The 20,169-nt window shown below is 26.8% G+C and overlaps 3 protein-coding genes and 1 pseudogene across 4 annotated transcripts; 2 read left to right on the forward strand and 2 right to left on the reverse strand.

The window, feature by feature from the left end:
• The first annotated feature begins 2,101 nt into the window (after nt 1-2,101).
• LOC112680435 lies at nt 2,102-6,302 on the forward strand (annotated as a pseudogene).
• A 2,365-nt stretch (nt 6,303-8,667) lies between these two features.
• Nucleotides 8,668-9,181, reverse strand: LOC112680710 (28S ribosomal protein S21, mitochondrial). The gene has a single exon (XM_025550893.1). It carries the CDS (start codon nt 9,069-9,071, stop codon nt 8,808-8,810), a length of 264 nt encoding a protein of 87 aa, XP_025406678.1. The 5' UTR covers nt 9,072-9,181; the 3' UTR covers nt 8,668-8,807.
• Nucleotides 9,182-10,197: 1,016 nt separating this feature from the next.
• On the reverse strand, nt 10,198-14,072 carry LOC112680344 (nucleolar complex protein 2 homolog). Its single transcript, XM_025550410.1, has 13 exons — nt 13,741-14,072; nt 13,412-13,686; nt 13,203-13,309; nt 13,028-13,143; nt 12,806-12,969; nt 12,454-12,681; nt 12,211-12,399; nt 12,016-12,135; nt 11,756-11,887; nt 11,474-11,689; nt 11,135-11,392; nt 10,951-11,060; nt 10,198-10,334 (listed from the first exon to the last, which is right to left on the reverse strand). The coding sequence occupies exons 1-13, from the start codon at nt 13,889-13,891 to the stop codon at nt 10,259-10,261; spliced, it is 2,142 nt and encodes a 713-aa protein (XP_025406195.1). The 5' UTR covers nt 13,892-14,072; the 3' UTR covers nt 10,198-10,258.
• A 201-nt stretch (nt 14,073-14,273) lies between these two features.
• Nucleotides 14,274-20,084, forward strand: LOC112680332 (chromatin-remodeling complex ATPase chain Iswi). 2 transcript variants are annotated; one of them, XM_025550391.1, is made up of 21 exons: nt 14,274-14,498; nt 14,586-14,717; nt 15,083-15,151; nt 15,212-15,384; nt 15,522-15,761; nt 15,977-16,118; nt 16,226-16,513; nt 16,593-16,661; nt 16,733-16,842; nt 16,923-17,088; nt 17,151-17,291; nt 17,445-17,639; nt 17,908-18,189; nt 18,248-18,360; nt 18,487-18,613; nt 18,701-18,814; nt 18,893-19,018; nt 19,075-19,174; nt 19,231-19,382; nt 19,448-19,608; nt 19,673-20,084. In XM_025550391.1, exons 2-21 carry the CDS (start codon nt 14,613-14,615, stop codon nt 19,938-19,940), a joined length of 3,141 nt encoding a protein of 1,046 aa, XP_025406176.1. In that variant the 5' UTR covers nt 14,274-14,498; nt 14,586-14,612; the 3' UTR covers nt 19,941-20,084. The 2 variants fall into 2 exon arrangements, with proteins under 2 accessions (XP_025406176.1, XP_025406184.1); XM_025550399.1 differs by having other exon boundaries at nt 15,083-15,148.
• The last annotated feature ends 85 nt before the right edge of the window (nt 20,085-20,169 follow it).

Raw genomic sequence — 20,169 nt, forward strand, 5'->3', positions numbered from 1 at the left:
CGTTCCACATTCATTAACCGCTGAATAACAACGATTTAAAAATCAAATGAAAACACGTACATTGTATTACAGAACTTTATTGATACTTTCGGTAGGTAATGAGTACACATAGTATGCCTTTCTTTATCCTGATATGATTTTGTTGGAGGCACATTTTACCGGGGGGCTAGTACCCACCTAGCTCCTCCCATAAACACGCCTATGCTGCATAATATTCACTGCATAAAAGTTACACCATCTTAACCAGTGATGGTCAAATGTGGGGGGGGGGGGAGTTGAGGAGATAGATCCCCCCATGACCTTTTTTTCTGTATTTATATTTCATGCATATTATACCTAATACATAGATACATATAATATTGGTGTTAATTTATTTTCTAATTTTTTTTTTCTAAAAACATAAATAACCATATATGGTAAATTTTTAAAGTAGACCTAATATCTTGTGACTAGAGCTCGTATGTTAATGACCAAAATTTCATAAATTATGCATTATAAAATGTCAAAATATGAAATTATATGCCATAAAATATATTAAATATATCTAATTTTTCAACAAATATATGCAAAAAAATAGTATTAATTCAAAAAATGTATATAATCTTTTGAATGTGTATTTAAAATTACTTTATTACAAAAAACCCAGCTAATATGAAAAAAAATTATTAATTAGTTTTTGTTTTATTTAAGTTAAATTTTACATAGGTTAAGTACTATAAGGCTAAGTATATAGTTAAGTATTTAGTATATAGTAATAGATTGGTTAGGTATCAGGATTAAAACAATAATTTTGCTGATATTTTCAAACTTGAAGAATCATCAACGATCTGACAAGTTTTTGTAGACTAAAGATGACATGAATATTTAATAATTAAGTGTTCAGTAATTAGTAATAATTAATAATTTATAATAATATGGACAATTTTTAATATTATACTTATAATTTATAAAATATATGCTACTTAATCTAAAAAACAATCGATATATGCATTTATATGATCAAATATGCAAAAATATGCAAAATAAGTTTGCATATTTGCAATCGAGATTTCATGAATCGAATTTATATCATATTAGGGTATAATTTTGGTTGCGCGAAAAAAATATGCAAAGTCATAAGCAGAGCTCATAACTTATAGTATTTTCATATTTTTTTTGAGAGATCCTAGAAATACCTAAGTGAGTTATACATTGGTTTTAGATAACTAAAAAGCTAAATGCGAAATTTTATGTTGCATATTTTTGCATATTTCAAAGTATAAGTATTATTTTGCTTTTTTTCTATTTTGCAGACTTATTCTTGCATATTTAGAAATTTGTAACATTATTGCTGCATGTCTTGTGATTATACATAAATAGTTAAAATTATAATTTAATTTAATAAGTTAAACATTAATTTAAGAACTTCAATTAATTCAAGTCTCGATAATGATTTGATATTGGATTTAACAAGAGATTCAACAAGTTGAAGTATTTTTATCATTAATATATCAGGTCAAACCTCATAATTAGCATACTACGAATATTTGAAGAGAGTGAGGTGTGTACACAATACGTTCCTCGTTGAAGTTATGAAAGTAGATTTCGTTGAACTTAGTCATGTATTCAATACATAAACATAACACTTCAAATAGCAACAGTTTCGTGTTAAAAATACTTGTTGAAGGCAAGTTCAATAATTTGACGTGAGCGTCAAATTTCTAGCATATATAGTAAATACACGTGAGTTTTGGATGGCCGTGAGACAGTCTCTTGCGGTTACTCCTTATATAGGTGTAGAAAAAAAATAAAAATATTTTCTTACGCTTCTTGACGTCTTGACTAACCTCGCCCCCATGAGGACCCACCTTGACGTGGTGGGAGGGGGCTTGCGTTCCTCAATAATTCCGAGAGCTATGCCAACGGTAGCTTACTACCAACAGGGTCTCCCATGTTGGTCAGGTCGACGAACTGAGGGCTGACAAAGCGGTCCTCGAAAAAGGGTAGGACGGACTCTTCAGCCTTGGGTGGCAGCCGTCCTAGAGGAAGGAAAACCTTGATCAAAAACCCCCTGGCAGTAGGGTAAAAATTTAGTGAAGGATATCACTTAAAAAACCAAAATATGAACTGTTACAAGTCATATATTCCTACCACCTCAGGGGCGTCGGAACCCCAGTGGTCGGCAGGAGTGGGTGGTTCCGGTGTCAAAACCGAAACCAATTTAGCGGGCCCACTCCGGTCGTCATCCAGCGACCGCGAGGGTGCGGGGGTGGCCGTCCAGGCCCCCGCTACTCTGCCTATTACTGGAACGAGAAAAATACGACTGGATAGTATGGAACAGTCCTCCAAGTCGAGTTGGTCGGGATATGATAAATCTTCTAAAAGGAAACAACAAAACAACACTTTTGGAAGACGATCGCTATACGACCAAGTTGATCAACTGTTCTTAAAGAAGTTTACAATGAATAAGTCCAAAAAGTGGGAACTTCCAAAAACAAACACTATGCTGAGTCGAAGGAAATGGGAGGTAAATAAATACATATAATTGTTTAAAATTATATGTATAATTAAATTTTAATCAAATTTTTAGATGCAATATAATTTATTTAAACTTATCATGCCACATTTTTGTGACCAAACTTTAAAAATAAAGATATTCCTCCTATAGTATTGTACAACATATTTTATTATATTCAAATTTATTTCGGTATGAGACTACGTTTGCAAATAGTACACTGTTTATGACTTCAAATATATTTCTGTGTAGATGATACTATTACCTATTAATTATCCTTGTGAACAAACTATTTACCCATTTGTATGATTATATTTTGAAACATTAACAATTTTCTAATTTATTGACAAAAATGTTATGTAATTTTTAAAATTATGTGTTTTATAAATGAAATGATAAACTTTGAAAAAATTAAGAGAGGAATAACGCACTTTTTATAGAAATAAGCTCTCCTCAAGTCTTCCTCACAATTCATTTCTTACCTGACTTTTTGGAGAAATTATAAAAGTCCTAGTCATGTACTTGTTAAATTGAATTATGATTAAGTATTTATTTATTTTATTTTTTATTTTTTTAGTTATCAGATTTTATCACTTTAAAAAAATCATTAAATATCGTCAAAGATAAACTTGATGATTTCAACTTGACCGAATGGCATAAAAAATACAAAACAAACTAATCCAGCCGATAAAGTTTTATATAAAGTTAGAGGAGCTGGGCGTCCTGAGTTATTGACTTCAGCTTGGTTGAAGTTTTATGAAATATAAAATGATTATGATGTTATACCTCAAAAGAGTATTGATGATGGTAAACTCTGCAGTGTTCATCTTTGTGAAGCCCCAGGAGCGTTTATTACTGCTCTAAACCATTTTATTTGTAACAGACATATTAATGTTGAAGTAAGTGATCTTATTTTTTAATTTTTTTCGTTTACTAATTTATTATTTATTTTATTTATTTATTTTTTTTTTTTTTTTTTAGTGGGATTGGATTGGTGTTTCTTTGAACCCGTATCATGAGGGAAATGGTAGTACTGATATGATTAGTGACGATAGATTCATGTTTCATACAATGAGCCATTGGTTTTTCGGTAAGGATCAAACAGGAGATATTTTCCAAAAAGACTTCTACAAGGATCTTTGCACCCATGTTAAAAAACGTTTTAGAAAAAAAAGCAAGCATGCTAAGAAAAACATTACTTTAATTTTTATTATATTTATATTGATTTTAATAGTTAATTTGTAACTAAAGTTTGATTTTTATATTTTTTCAGGTAACAGCTGACGGTAGTATAGATTGTCAAAATAACCCGAATGAACAAGATCTAGTCACGCGTTTGCAGTTAGTAGAGACAATGGTCGCCCTAATGGGCGAAAAAGGTAATACTAACATTTTTTATAAGTTTTAATTTTACAGATTTTAATAATAATATTTTTACTAACATTAATTATTATTTCAGGTGGTACATTTGTTCTGAAAATATTAACCATTTTTGAATGTAATACATTATGTCAAATGTATTTGTTGTGTTGTGCTTTTGACTCGGTACAGATAAAAAAAACCATTAACAAGTAAACAAGGCAATTCTGAGATATATGTTGTTTGTCGAGGTTTTAAGGGATTGCAATGCGTAGAACCTTTGATACATAAATTTTTCTCAACTTCTAATCGTAGTAAGTTTTGTTAAATATTAAGTTATTAAATTATTATATAATTATAATCTATAACAATTATATTTTATAATTTTAGCTCTGTCTGATAACTGTTTGTTTCCGTTGAACGAGTTGCCAAAAGATTTCTTGTCATCCGTATATAAGTGTTCCAAATATTTTAGTGAATTGCAAATGCAAGTTATAGAGAATAACATAAAATTGTTTTACCAGAAAACTGAAAATGATATTAAATCATTAACAGAATTACAGTTTTGTGTCGCTAATACATATATCAATAGATTTCAAATAAAACCAATTGACCCTTCTCAGGAAATTGTTGGACTAAATAAACTTAGGGTATGATTTATAGTAATTAATTTTTTTTTAGTTAACTTTCATTGATATATTACCTATTGTGCATTGTCTTTTTGGAGTTAAATCTCAAAATTTTAAAATAAATATTTTATTTTTATATAACGTTGAAATATTTAAAAATTAAATTATGATTAACACAAAATTATTTATTATTGAATAGGCCATTCAGTTTGATCTACCGAAAGTTTCGACAACGAAGACAGATATGAATTGTTCATTTACCAAAAAAATGCGTCGAGTAGAATACCGAGAATTAGACAAAGCTAAATTACTTCAAAAAACAAGTGAATAGTTGTTATAATAGTTATAAGTTAACTCCATGGAAGTATGATAAAGATGTTTCGTGGTTTACCGCGAAGGTCAGTAGAATTATAAAACTTATTTATATTTAAATATAATATAATTTATATAATATTCATATTATTTATAACTAAAAGATAATTTGTTATTTTTTTTTTTTTTTTTAGGATGCCAAAATTGACTTGTTGAGTTTGAATATGCAAATGGGTAAACCTGTTTCTATAATTCGTAACTCAAAGTTTTGTGCTAATGAACTTATCGATTACAACAATCGAGCAAGATTATTGTTATTTGTTCCAACAGATGACGCTATTAAGCGTAAAGAGTAAGTTTTTAATTTTTGAACCTATGTAAATAAAATTATATTTCAACTTAATAATAAGTATAAATGTAATATTAGCATATTATTTTATATATTATTTTTAATATTAATATTTAAATTTTTCTCTCTTATGTGTTACAGATATTTTCGGCATAAAATTCCACAACAAGCGGTCCATAGTCAATTGGTTGTTTGTGATGTAACATCGATTTATGCCAATGATTGTTTAAACAATAGTAGAAAACAGCTTGACTCTCTGACTTTAATTTTAAAATCATTGAAGAAACTTAAAGCTTCTGACAGTTTTTTGTTAGTTGGATATCCATTACTTTCTCAAGTTAATGTTGGTATTTTCTATGTGCTTGTTAATATGTTCCTTAAGGTATTTATAATTTATGAACTAGAATTTTTAAATTACTATTCCCATTTTTTTAATTTAATTGGTATTTAATTTTAATTTTCAATTTTTTTCAGACCGGAGAGATCAAACCTGTTGAAATAGGTCATGCTTTTGTGTTTTGTTCAAAACATAATGGCAAAAGTATGGATGATTTAATGTCCGTTTTGTTAAATGTAAAAGAATATAACAAGGATCTTAATATTACCAGTGGCGGATTACGCATTTTTTCGCCATGGGGCAGTTTTTTTAGCGCCCCCCCCTCCCCCACTACTCCACTAGACAACATAAAATATTTTAACTTTAACTCGACAGCTCGCCAAACTTTTGACTGCAGTTGTGACCTATATGGATACTTTTTCTTAAAAATTTTTTCAAAAAATTATTTTTAGTAACTTAAAATAAACGAAAATACAGTCAACCCATTGGTTCATTAGGCGCTCTTTTAGACCTGGTGCCCTGGGGCAGCTGCCCCGTGTTGCCTCGTGTGTAGATCCGCCACAGAATATTACAGAAATTGTTGAAGATCAAGGCCAATCCTTACTTTCCTTTTTTCCGATCGATAAACTTATGTGTAAGTTTTTATTTTTTATTTTGGATAAAACTAATTTATTGAACATGTCTTATTATTTTAAATCTATAACTTAAATTTGATTTTATGTTTCAGATGAATCCATTTATAAAGTCATTGTTGCTGATAATTGTTTGGTTATCATCAATGACGTAAAAAAAACTATTTCTTCTTATTTGCAACAAAATTGACCATGAATGTTGTTTTTTGATTATTTTTTTTTTATTTTTATTAACTTTTTGTTATTTTTTTCTTGTTATTTTTGAAGTTGATATCCTATTTATTTTATTAATTATTATTGTCCCATTTTTATAAATTTCAGCTTTTTCAAATTAATACTTTTTATTGTGTTTAATTCTTTTGAAAAAAAGATTTATATTGTTAAAGATTGAAATTATTACTTTATGTATAAGCTATTTTTTTTATATATATAATTTTTTGTTATTTATTTTTTTGATAAATTTTTAAATTGTTGGTCAATGTTCTGTATATTTTGTCTACTACTTTTTTTTTTTTTTATGTGATGTGATTATAATGTGATGTACTACAATAACTTTTTTGTAAATCTGTTACTATTTATTTTGTTAAATATAACATATTCATATACAGTGGCATAGTCTGGATTATTTTTAGGGGGATGTTGTTTTTAATAATTAAAATAATAAAATAGCTTAATGATTGTTGTCACCAGTGTAGTAGATAACGCAAATTCCATATGATGGTGTAGTGTACGTAAATATTATTTGTCCGAGTAAAGTGTAAATTAATTTAAGCAAATAGAAAATGTCATAAGTGTACCTAAATCAAACATGATATGTCATATGATAAGAAGTGTGCACTATTCAGACTTGGGTAAAATACTTTTTAAAAGTATTTAAAATAAATACTCGAATACTTACAAAAAATAATATTCTGAATATATATTCAAATACTTTATACAAATTGTATTCCGAATACTTTTAAAATACTTTTAGTTTTTTATATTATAAAAATAAAACATGTCCACTCAACAGAAATATTATACCTATTTGAAATTTTAGGCTTAATATATGTTATTTTATTGTATTTTTATATTACATAACTGTTATAATTTATGATTTACAACCAGTGGCGCACACAGAATTTTTTTCGGGGGGGGGAGGTCAAGGTAAAAATATAACACATTTTACAATTAACAAAATTATGCAAATCCTTGATATATTTTGACTTAAATAATAGCATTGATAATAGAATAGACTATTCTATAATCAATGATACTAGGTATTCAATACTAGCTCTTCATATTTCAAACTTGTAAAATTTGTAAATTTTAACCTAGACATCGGAAAAAAAATTCAGGGGGGTTACAACCCCTTAACCCCCTCTGCGTGCACCATTGTTTACAACAATAATAAATACCTGATATTAGCTTATACAAGATATGACGGAGAAGTAATAAAATCATTTAAAAAGAGATGATTTAATGGTATTCGAAATACAGTATTCAGAATACTCGTTATAAGTATTCAAAATACTTTATTGAATACTTTCAAAAAAAGTATTTGAAATACTTAAAAAGTATTCTGAATACAGTATTCCGAATAATGTATTCGGAATACTACCCAAGTCTAGTGCAATAGTGCCAGCACTATTTAAGATAATGTTATCTTAAACCGTGTGTGTGAATATGGCAATATGGCATAACAAAATATATTTTACCACCACCAAATTATTGTATATCTATATTATGAACATTATATTTTTTATTTAAATACGGCCGAAGGGGTTTGTTTTAACACCCAAAACATCCCCTGGCTACGCAACTGACGGTAGTAGTTACTACTTGAACGCATATTAGATGTAGAAGAGCACGTTTCAGATATTATAATATTTTTGTTGGGGATGATAAAAATAAGGTATATAGACCTAAATATTAGAAATAAAATGAATTGTATTACAATTGGTTTATAAAATTCATAGAAAAACTAGAGAAAGATTTCAAGGCCTTTAATGGTATATATAAAAAAAAAAATTAACCGTTACATTTATTCGTTTAAACACAAGAATTTTTTTTTTCTTAAGTGTTAGATAATTTCAACATTATAGATTAACTGCATGTTAAACAAAAATAACTTTAATCCATTCAAAATAAATACACAATACCATAAGTCTCTAAATATATATATAGGATCTATGCTAGGAACAATTGTTATTTTTGTGATGTTTTGACTATTTGAGATACACTTAATTCATTAACACGAATAATACATTTTGAGCCTTCTATAAAAAGTAATAATATATGAACTTACCATAAACCTATTAACTATGGAACAGACCGTAGACTATGAAGACAATAGAACAATAACAATAAAGTATCTCTGACCAACATTTTCAAACTCCTAAATTCTATAACTGTAGTATATTATTCTAACTTTAACCATGAAATATTTTAACTTAGAATACCTTCATTTACTTAAAAAAAATATCTTACACCATCATCATATTATATTTTAATTTTATAATTATCACTAGTAACAAACTTATTTAAAATAAATATCAATAAGAAGCAAAGATAAATGTGTGCAATATAAGTAAAAACTTTATTGGATTTTAAATGTACAAATTAATTACACCAATGAATAAATGTGTAATGTTAGTGGATGTAGAAAATTATACACAAATATAAGCAATTTACATTATTTTTATACTAAACACAATCAATAACATCCAGGAAATGGTTCTGGTCGATTAGTACGTAGAACAAAACTAATTTTCCGTTTCATGTCTTCATCATAGATGGCTTTACATTTCTCGTAATTAACTCTTCGCCTCATTTGCGTAGGCTTTTCGTAGAATCTTGTTCGTCTGTATTGATCTAAAAAGCCTTCAGAACCCATAATGCGGTTCAACATACGACACGCTTCATCTACATTTTCATTTCGCACCAAAACAGTTCTGGATATAAATTTTAAATGTTTCATGACTACTTACAAAACAGCAATAAAAGGTCAAACAAAACTGCACTATGCTAAGCTTAAGAAAATTAACTACGAGTTCGTATCACTAGGTCTTGGTAATCTAGTATCAACGTACCTTGTCATATTTATCAATTATTAATTTTAATAAGTTTAACCTAACCAAACAAAATTGTTATATAAACAGTACGTTGAGACCAAAGAGATTATAATTTATGATATGGATATCCTAGACAAGCAAGATAAAAAAATAATAAAGATAACATATTCTCAACGTCGTGTTTCAAAGATGAAATTTGAATTTCAACTTTAATTAAAAGAATTCCAAAATAGTATCTCATCAAAACGCTCTCCCTAATACTGGATTATAATGACACCATAGAATTAATATTTTATTTTTTATATTAAGTAAATTATTTTTATACAGTAAATAACACATATAACTGTTAGTTATGTAGATAATTAATTAGACTTTTTACAGTCAAAAATCAAGTAAAGTATTCTATCGAAAAAATCCAGCATTTTGTTAATAATAATTAGTTTTCACAATTTCACCTATGTTCATTTAAAATTATACATAGTACACTTCAAAAACTTAAAAGTATATTCATATTGTAACAGTTCAATGATTATCAATATACTTCTAGCATCCATGACAATTTATTTTCCAAATAAGAACACTGTCACTAGCCAATTATGTATATTAAACAACAAAAATATATTGAAATATTCATTTTTTTCAATCTTAACTGTGAACAGTTTATAAATTAACAAAGAAAATATTAAATATTAAACAATAGCTAGTAAGTTCTTCTAATTTTATGATATAAAAAGTACATGTATTTGTGTAACATCATAAACATTATAAAAACTCATTCAGCTCAGAATCAAATATGAATATCAAAGGTTTTTAATTATTTTTAAAGTCACTCAATACTAAATAGCTTTAATTTCAAATCAATGGACAATAATTGTTCTGAAACATTTTATAAATCAATACTATTAAAATATCAATGAATAAATTGCATACATTTTGTTTAAAGTTCTTAATGATTTATAAATAAGCACTGCACCACCAAATGTAAAACCATAATATTATTTTCATTTTTTCATTTAAAATAAAAAGTAAAAATACCAATAAAGAGTTTATTTGTTAATACCCATGTATATTCACAAGTATAATAAATTAATTTTCAGTTATCTTCTTCATCGTCTTTATCAGTATCTTCATTGGTAACATCATCATCTACACATTCTTCTTCTGAAGATCTAAAACACCAAAAGATACTTAAAATATTATAAATCCAACTAATTGATATAAGCATAAAATGAATAATTTTAGTTGCAAGGCTGTTATTTAGGGGCACAATTAATGAGATGAACAATGAACAATGTAAATGGCCCAATATATAAAAAAATTGCTCTTATTATTTAAATTTATTATATTAAAACTAATAAATATAATATATTTAAATATAAACAAAACAATATATTAAACAAAATTGAGCTAGTACAACCAAAGCTTCTTGTGTAGGTACTACATCATCAACACATAATAGAAACAAAAAATATGCCAACCCATTATTTAAATTTATGCTTAATGCAGTTTATATTTATTTTTATATAAAAATAATTTTGAGTAAATATTTATTTAAAATTATTATTAAAACAGTTATTTAATGAGTATGATTATAATTAATGCAACAATAATGAATAATAGTTAAGAATTAATTCTAATAAAAGGTTTAAGTTAATAAAAATAATACACTTATTAATTTATATAAAAGCAATTGTTAAGAACAAATTTAGTAAAATATTTAATTTTATCTCAGCAACTTTTATTCCTGTCTTAAATTAAAAGAAGAGTATAAATACTATATCTTACCCAAAATTAGGCTCATATTCTTCATCATCTGAAGGGAAAAGTTCAGCAGGTTCACCATTGTTTTCTTTGGGTTTATGTTTTTTCAATGTAGGAATATTAAATTCTCCAAGCTGATTAATTTAAAGTTTACATAAATAAAGGGTGAATAATTTTAAAACTTATATGGGTACAACAATTTACTTACAGAAATGTTATTTGTTATCTTTCTGGCAACTTGTTGCTGATTTAATTTGAACCAACTATCATAATACTGAGACATTGGTGTGCCAGCCAACTTGATGTTAGCTTCCCATGCTTGAACAGCTTTCAGGTCATAAAGTAAAATACCACTTTTTCCTCGTTTTTCACTTATAATGGTAGATGTTTCTTTCACTTTATCCAATAAAGTACGCAATTTTCGAGTATAATTTATGTTTTTACAATTTTTAAGAAAATCTTTCATCTAAATGGTTTTTAACATAATTTAATACTCTTTTTTTTTTAAACAATTAATATATTACCAAAGAATAACTAAAAAACATACTTTAATTATAAATGGTACCACTAAATCAGGAAAACTAATAGTATGTGCTTCTACAAGTAGATATTCCATTAAAGCACTATGAACACTTTCAATTACAGCATCTTTGAATACATTTTCTTGTAATTGTGATTTAGATAAACGTAATATACAAGTAAAGTCCATTGGTTTCATAGAGGTTTTTGAGTGTTTCTTTTGAAAATCTACAATACTTAATACCTAAAAAATTATAAAAATTAAGAAATAAATCTTTAATATTATTTACAAATGTTATTTCATATATACCTCTAAAATATGTGGTAAAACAGGTATAAATTTACCCGTTTCTTTACTAAGTTTAGTCAACATAGATACACAATGAAATCTCAAAGGCAAATATTGTACTGTTGGTATAAGTTTAGCACATCCAACTATTATCTACATTTTTTAATTAATAAGAAACAATTTTAAATTAATTATAATTTAAATATATATATATATATATATATATATATATATATATATATATATATATACAATTTCTGAATGTATCCTTAATAACATACTTGAATAAGAGGATAAACTAAAGTTTGTAATTGCTTTTTATTCAATGTTGTACACAAAACATCAGTCCATAATTTCAATGATGATATATATTGCCAATTGTAAACAGATTGAATGTTTTCCTTAAAAAAGAAAAATAGGTTAAAACAATATAATTTATGTAGAAAAAAATGATTTAAGCTTTAAAATTTATATATTTTTTTCTTTAAAGTTACAGCTGATCGAAGATGTATAGCCAATTGTCTTATATATAAAAATGCATGGTTATATGAAATTGGTTCACAAATAGAAAACATCTCTGTTAATGATTGTCTCATAAAGTTGATGCCAGGTAAAGAATTTGGAGTGATAAATTTACTATTAGCAATGTATCCAACATACATTACCTAAATAAAATATTAATAATAAAATATTTTCAGATAAATAACATATTGAAATACCTTTAGAACCATTTCAAGATAAACTGATGGATCACTATTAGCCAATTTTAATATACACAAGAAAGCAACTACTTTAACGGTTTCACTTTCATTAGCACTCCATAATGCTACCAATCTTTTTAAAACTGGTTTCACAATTGTTGGAAGACATGATAAAAATGGGATCATTTGGTGGAAATGTTTTAAAAGTACACACATAATATCTTCACTGGAAACATTATTTAACATCTACAAATAAATACAAATGTGAATTAATACTTATAAGTAAACATGCAGATTTTTATGTAAATATAAGTTTGGTCAAAAAATTAACATTTTGAACAAACTTTTAGTTATTTAATGAATAAAATACTTTAGTAAGATCAGTTAAGTATGAACGTAGAGTCATTTTCACTTTATTCCAGTGTTTTGATTTAGAAATCATAATTTTTGATGAAGAACCAGGAGGAAGTTTTAAAAACTTCAAAATAGCAGGATGCAAATCAAACATACACATTTGAAGCACACCATTAAATACTGAAAAATCAATAAATATTGAAAATATGAATCAAATTTAAATAAAATGTATTGTTACCTGAACTTCCTTCTACTTTATAAGGTGTAGGTTTGTTAATTTCTCCAACAATTATTCGTTGAAGTGCAGCAGTCATTGCTTTAGTTGCTGTAGTAATATATTTTAATTTTTGTTTCCTTCAATAAAATTTAAGTATTATAAGATTTAATCAAATTGTTAAAATATTTAAACTTACGAATTTTGAAGTTTATTTCTCCAGCCCTCTATCATAGATAATGTAATAACAGTAACATCTCCTTCATTATTTGGTGCTTCATCAAAATCACTTTCATCACTACCGATCTAAAATATTAAATGAAATGTATTAAGTCAACAACTATTTTTGATTAAAATTAGAATTCTTAATCTAACAATACATATTAAAAATACTGCTACATCACTTACTTCAAGGTTTACAGGGGGCTTATGTAACTTTTCTGATTTTATACCTTCTACATCATCTTCATCATAATCATCATCATCATCCTCATTACTACCACTAACATTATCATTATCATTTGACTGTGCCATTTTCTCTAAATTTTTATCACATTCTTTCAAATATTTGTAGAATTCTGGGTCAGAAGTTTTTAATTTCTCTACATCTTGATCCAAATCATCACTGTCATACACTTTACTATCATCATCCTCACTTAAACTTGCATTATGGTCAGATTCACCTGAAACAAATCAACATTATTATAAATATAAAACCGTATATATGATTTACTCACTGTTAAATTCAAGGGCATCCAATGATCCATCGGTATCATCATTACTAGTATTATCCACTTCAATTGGTTTGGTAACCATCTTTGCAGTTTTTCTTGTTGGTTTCGTTTTCTTGATCTGTAATTTTTTTTTCGTAAAACTTTTCGGAGCCATGTCGACGGCTCAAAAGTTGAAGAGATAGTAAACAAACGACACACGTGTTTTAAATTCAGCGCTTCACATGGCGAGCGAGAATGCGTTATCAATTGTTGATATTACGATCCGCACGGTAAAATTGTTGTCAATCCACCCAAGCAAATCGAAATATTTAATTTTTTTTTTTTTTTAACATATATAACATTTTACTAACGGAATATTTTGATTTCTACAAAATCGATCGGAGGCTTATATAAAAAATCTATTAATATTTTCCTACATATCGACGATATTGTTGTATATATTTAATACCATAGTGAAGTACCACATTTGATTTTTAATCAGAACGTTGCCTGCACTGGCGCATTGCTGCCAAATATTTTATTCTCGGCGGTTATCGACTACAGTGTAATTGTGGTTACTGTTGCATTGTTGATTGTTGACGAACTAGGTAGCCGCGGTTTCGCTCGTACTTGCCGTAACGTTTCTGTTTTTTGTTGTCTCCCTTCTGTTTTTCGCGGTTTATCCATACGTCGATATGCAACCGTCGATCGGTTAACGATTCAATTTTGTACCCAATTGATTATTTGCTGTAGGCAATTTGCTCTAAGTTCAACTAACAACAGTAAGTGTTATGGCCGTATGGTTTTTTCACACTGTTTTGTTGTTTTTAATGGACGTCATTTTTAAACGAAATTTGGTGTGTTTGTAGCATCGCGGCATTAACAGTTGGCCAACCATGGACAGTCCCGACATGGATATCGAAGACGATGATTTTGATGTAGACGATGAACCTAAAAATGTAAAATCTAGCAAAAAAAGCAACCAAGACAATTCAAAAACGGTTTGTAAAATATATTTATTTATTTATTTTTTTTTTTTGAATGAAAAATGATAGGTATCTAAAACTTATCAACTTCCTATTGTATGCAATTATATGAATTTTTATATTTCCATACAATTATTCAGCACATTGTTAAGGAAATTTTTTTCATATCTTGCAGTTTAGCATGTTTGTTTAAAATTACATTGCTAGATATGGTTTAAAAATTTCTATTTTAAAATACCAATCACTTGTATACTTCTATTTGTAGCCGTTTTTTACAAATAATTTACAATATCAATATTTTTTATTAGTTATACTATTTAAAATTTTATTTGAATTATGAAGATAAAACAAGTTAATTTAACTAATATATTATTTTCCAGAATGGTTCTGATCCACAAGAAGAAGAACCATCTTCATCTAAAATTAAGGATGGAGGATTCGTCAAAGTTGTAAAACAAACAATATTACTATGATTTATTTATATATTTTAATACATTTTAATTTTTCAGGAAAATGACCGTGGTAAAAGATTTGATTATCTACTTAAACAAACGGAAATTTTTGCTCATTTTATGACAACTAATCAAAAAAAAGATAGCTCTGCTGAAGGTACTGGAGGTACACCTAAAAAAGCTAAAGGTAGACCTCGTAAACCTAAAACTGAAACTGGAGATTCTGCAGAGTAATTAAATTAAATACATTTAATTCTTTTAGAGTATTTGACTTTAATTTGATTCTAGATATTTTAATGTATTACTTAATTTTAATTAATTGTATTTCATTTAAGTTAAATATTGTTAATCTGTTATTTCTGTAAAGCCTTCGTCATCGTCAAACTGAACAAGAAGAAGATGAAGAGCTCTTAAAAGAATCATTGGCAGCAGATAAATATATCACACAGTTTGAAGAATCTCCACACTACATTAAAAATGGTGCGTTACGTGATTATCAAGTACGTGGTTTGAATTGGATGATATCACTATTTGAAAATGGCATCAATGGTATTTTGGCTGATGAAATGGGGCTTGGTAAAACTTTGCAAACAATTTCACTTTTAGGGTAAGAAATTATTTTATTTTATTTATTTTATTTTTTTTTTTTTTTGTATCTGTATACTTAGTATTCTAATATAGTGTAAATAACATATTGAATACAATTCTGTATAAAACTGTGCTTTAAAATATTCGCCTTAAAAATGTCTATTGATTCATTTTTGATTTTTTTCATCTTGACACGAAAATATATTAACAAATATTATATTAACTTACTGTTAGATATATGAAGCATTATAGAAATATACCTGGGCCTCATATGGTTATTGTTCCTAAATCAACATTACAAAATTGGGTTAATGAATTTAAGAAATGGTGTCCTACAATTCGAACAGTTTGCTTGATTGGAGATAGAGATGCACGAGTAAGTTTTTAAATTTAAATTTAAATATAATATATACATGATAGGTGTAATCATTTTGAATATAATTTTGGAATTGGTAACTCATTGGATTTTAAAACATATTTTAGGCTAAGTTTATTCGTGAAATATTTATTCCTGGAGATTGGGATGTATGTATTACATCATATGAAATGATTATTCGAGAGAAATCAGTTTTGCGTAAAATACAATGGCAATATTTAGTAATTGATGAAGCTCATAGAATAAAAAATGAAAAAAGCAAACTTTCTGAAATAATTAGAGAATTTGAAACTACAAATCGATTATTGTTAACGGGTACTCCTTTGCAAAATAATTTGCATGAATTATGGGCTTTGTTGAACTTTTTACTACCAGATGTATTTAATTCATCGGATGTAAGTAGTTAATATACATTTTTTTTTCAAGTTAAAATGTCATCAAATTTTTTATGTTAACATTTTGTCTTTTTCATAGGATTTTGATTCATGGTTCAATACAAATACTTGTCTTGGAGATAATGTTTTAATTGAAAGACTTCATGCTGTTAGTATATTTTTAATAATTCATTAAAATAAATATAACTATAAATAATAATTTAATTTAATGTTGTATAGGTTTTAAGACCATTTTTATTAAGAAGATTGAAAGCTGAAGTAGAAAAACGTTTAAAACCAAAAAAAGAAGTTAAAGTTTATGTTGGTCTTAGTAAATTACAAAGAGAATGGTTGATATTTTATAAATATTTTAATTAATTTGTTGTGCTATAAAAAAATTTATTTATTATTTATTATTTATCTTTTATAGGTATACTAAAGTTTTAATGAAAGACATAGATGTAGTTAATGGCGCTGGCAAAGTTGAAAAGATGCGGCTTCAAAATATTCTCATGCAGTTACGAAAGTGTAGTAATCATCCTTATCTTTTTGATGGTGCAGAACCAGGTCCTCCTTACACAACTGATGAACATATTGTATATATTGCTTAAGTTTGTATAAATTTAACATATTATTAATTTTAATTATAATGTTTTAGGTCACTAACTGTGGAAAAATGGTTGTTTTTGACAAATTGCTTAAAGCTTTAAAAGAACAAGGTTCTCGTGTCCTTATTTTTAGTCAAATGACACGTATGATGGATATTTTGGAAGATTATATGCATTGGAAGGGATATAATGTATGTATACTATCTTATAAGTAACTCTTGTAATTTAAACATCAATTGTGCTTGGTCTCTATAAATGTCCAATACATATAAAATATGAAAACTTTACTTTAAATAGTTTTTTATTGTTTTTGTATTTTACATTCATTCAATAATAATATTTAGTATTGTCGTTTGGATGGGCAAACTCCTCATGAAGATCGTCAACGTCAAATTAATGAGTACAATGAACCAGATAGTAAAAAATTTGCTTTTATACTTTCTACTAGAGCTGGTGGTTTAGGTATTAATTTAGCTACTGCAGATGTTGTGATTCTGTACGACTCTGATTGGAATCCACAAATGGATTTACAAGCTATGGTAAGTATACTTTATCTATTCGATGCTTACTATAATATTTTCAAATAGTTTATGTATAGAAATAAATAAGTGCTTAGCTTAAAGTATTATTATATTTGTAATGTAAAATCTGTTTCATATTAAAAATTCTTATTTATTTCTATATATAAATTATTTGTTTATTTATGTATATATTAAGGTACTAGTATTAGCCGTTCAATAATTTTTTATTATTTTATAATTATTTCATAGAATATAATTAACTTTGGAAACATGTTATTTATAACAGGACCGAGCTCATCGAATAGGACAAAAAAAACAAGTCAGAGTTTTTCGTTTGATTACTGAAAATACTGTTGAAGAAAAAATTGTCGAAAGAGCTGAGGTTAAACTTAGATTGGATAAATTAGTTATCCAACAAGGTCGTTTGGTTGATAATCAAAAGAATGCTCTAAACAAAGATGAAATGTTAAACATGATCAGGCATGGTGCAAATCATGTTTTCCAATCTAAAGATTCTGAAATTACTGATGAAGATATTGATACTATTTTACGTAAAGGAGAAGAAAAAGTATAGACTTTTAATTTAATATGTTCCATAGAATTTTATATTAATGATGATTTTATAGACTGAAGAAATGAAACAAAAGTTAGAAACTTTAGGAGAATCATCTTTAAGGAATTTTACATTAGATGCTCAACCAGAATCCTCTGTATACACATTTGAAGGCGAAGATTATAGGTATATTAACTTAATTGATACTTTTTGTGTTTTATTTTGGAAAGATGTTAAGAAATTATGTTAAATTCAAGTTAAATATAATAGATAAAATATGTATCTAATTGTAAAAATAAATAATTTTTTCAGGGAAAAACAGAAGTTAATTGGTGCTGCAGGATGGATTGAACCACCAAAACGAGAACGTAAAGCTAATTATGCTGTTGATGCCTATTTCCGTGAAGCACTCAGAACCTCTGAACCTAAACAGCCTAAGGTATCATACATTATTTAAGTTACCAAAATTGTTAAATGTATTTAGTTATATAGCCAATTAAATTATTGAGGATCAATACTGTTATAGGCTCCTCGACCACCAAAACAACCATTAGTTCAAGATTTCCAATTTTTCCCAACACGTTTATTTGATTTACTCGATCAAGAAATTTATTATTATAGACAAACTGTGGGATATAAAGTAAATAATTAAAATTGATATATAATTTAATTTAGAATTATTATTTATATTTATGTATTGCTTAATTGAATTATATAGGTACCAAAAAATCCAGACTTAGGTGCTGATGCCACTAGAATACAAAAAGAAGAACAAAAAAAAATTGATGAAGCACAACCACTTACTGAAGAAGAATTAGCAGAAAAAGAAGTTTTATTAACAAAAGTAAATTATTTATTTGCATAATTTGAATTCCATTAATTTTTTTATTTAACAAATAGGGTTTTACTAACTGGAATAAACGTGATTTTAATCAATTTATTAAAGCGAATGAAAAGTATGGTCGAGATGATATTGATAATATATCAAAAGAAGTTGAAGGTATGTACTATTGTTCTATTGCTATTTTATTATTTTCTATTGAATTTATATTTTAGGGAAGACAGCTGAAGAAGTAAGAGAATACAGTGCTGTATTTTGGGAAAGATGTAATGAATTCCAAGATATTGATCGAATTATGGGACAAATAGAAAGAGGAGAATCTAAAATACAACGTCGAGCTAGTATTAAAAGAGCTTTAGATGCTAAAGTAATAACTAATAAAATACTATATATTATAAATTAATTTTTTACATATATTATTATTAATTATAGATGACAAGATATAGAGCACCATTCCATCAGTTACGTATCTCATATGGTGCAAACAAAGGTAAAAATTATACTGAAGAAGAAGATAGATTTTTAGTTTGTATGCTTCACAAACTTGGGTTTGATAAAGAAAATGTCTATGAAGAATTAAGAGCAGCTATTAGGTACTAATTAATTAGTTATTCATTATAAATCATTTTATGTTGCAAATTAAATATATTTTTTCAGGTGTGCTCCTCAATTTAGGTTTGATTGGTTTATTAAGAGTCGTACTGCCAATGAACTTCAAAGGCGATGTAATACTCTAATTACTTTGATTGAGAGAGAAAATCAAGAATTAGAAGAAAAGGAAAGAGAACAGAAAAAATTACTAAAAAAGAATTTGAAACCAGCGCCTTCTCCTGCTCCTGTTAAAAAAAAAATTGATAAGGTCGATAAGGTTGATGCTGGTCAAGGAGATTCTAAATCTCCAGTTCCGAAAAAGAAAAAGAAATAAACTATCTTTAAGTTTCATATACTTTTTTGCTTAATTTTACATAATTGTGTTTAAGTCTGTAATATTCTTTGATAGTTAATTAAAAAATAAAATGTATCATGATAGTTTTTTTTTTAATTAAACTTGTGTACATTTCACTGACCAGTAATTTTTAATTTTATTTCTTATCGACCGTTCAGAATGCAAAAAAATTAGTTACTTAGTAATGATTTTACTCAGAATATTAATT

The sequence above is a fragment of the Sipha flava genome, unplaced genomic scaffold (genome assembly GCF_003268045.1).
Source record: "Sipha flava isolate LNK unplaced genomic scaffold, YSA_version1 101_pilon_pilon, whole genome shotgun sequence".
NCBI lineage: Eukaryota > Metazoa > Arthropoda > Insecta > Hemiptera > Aphididae > Sipha > Sipha flava.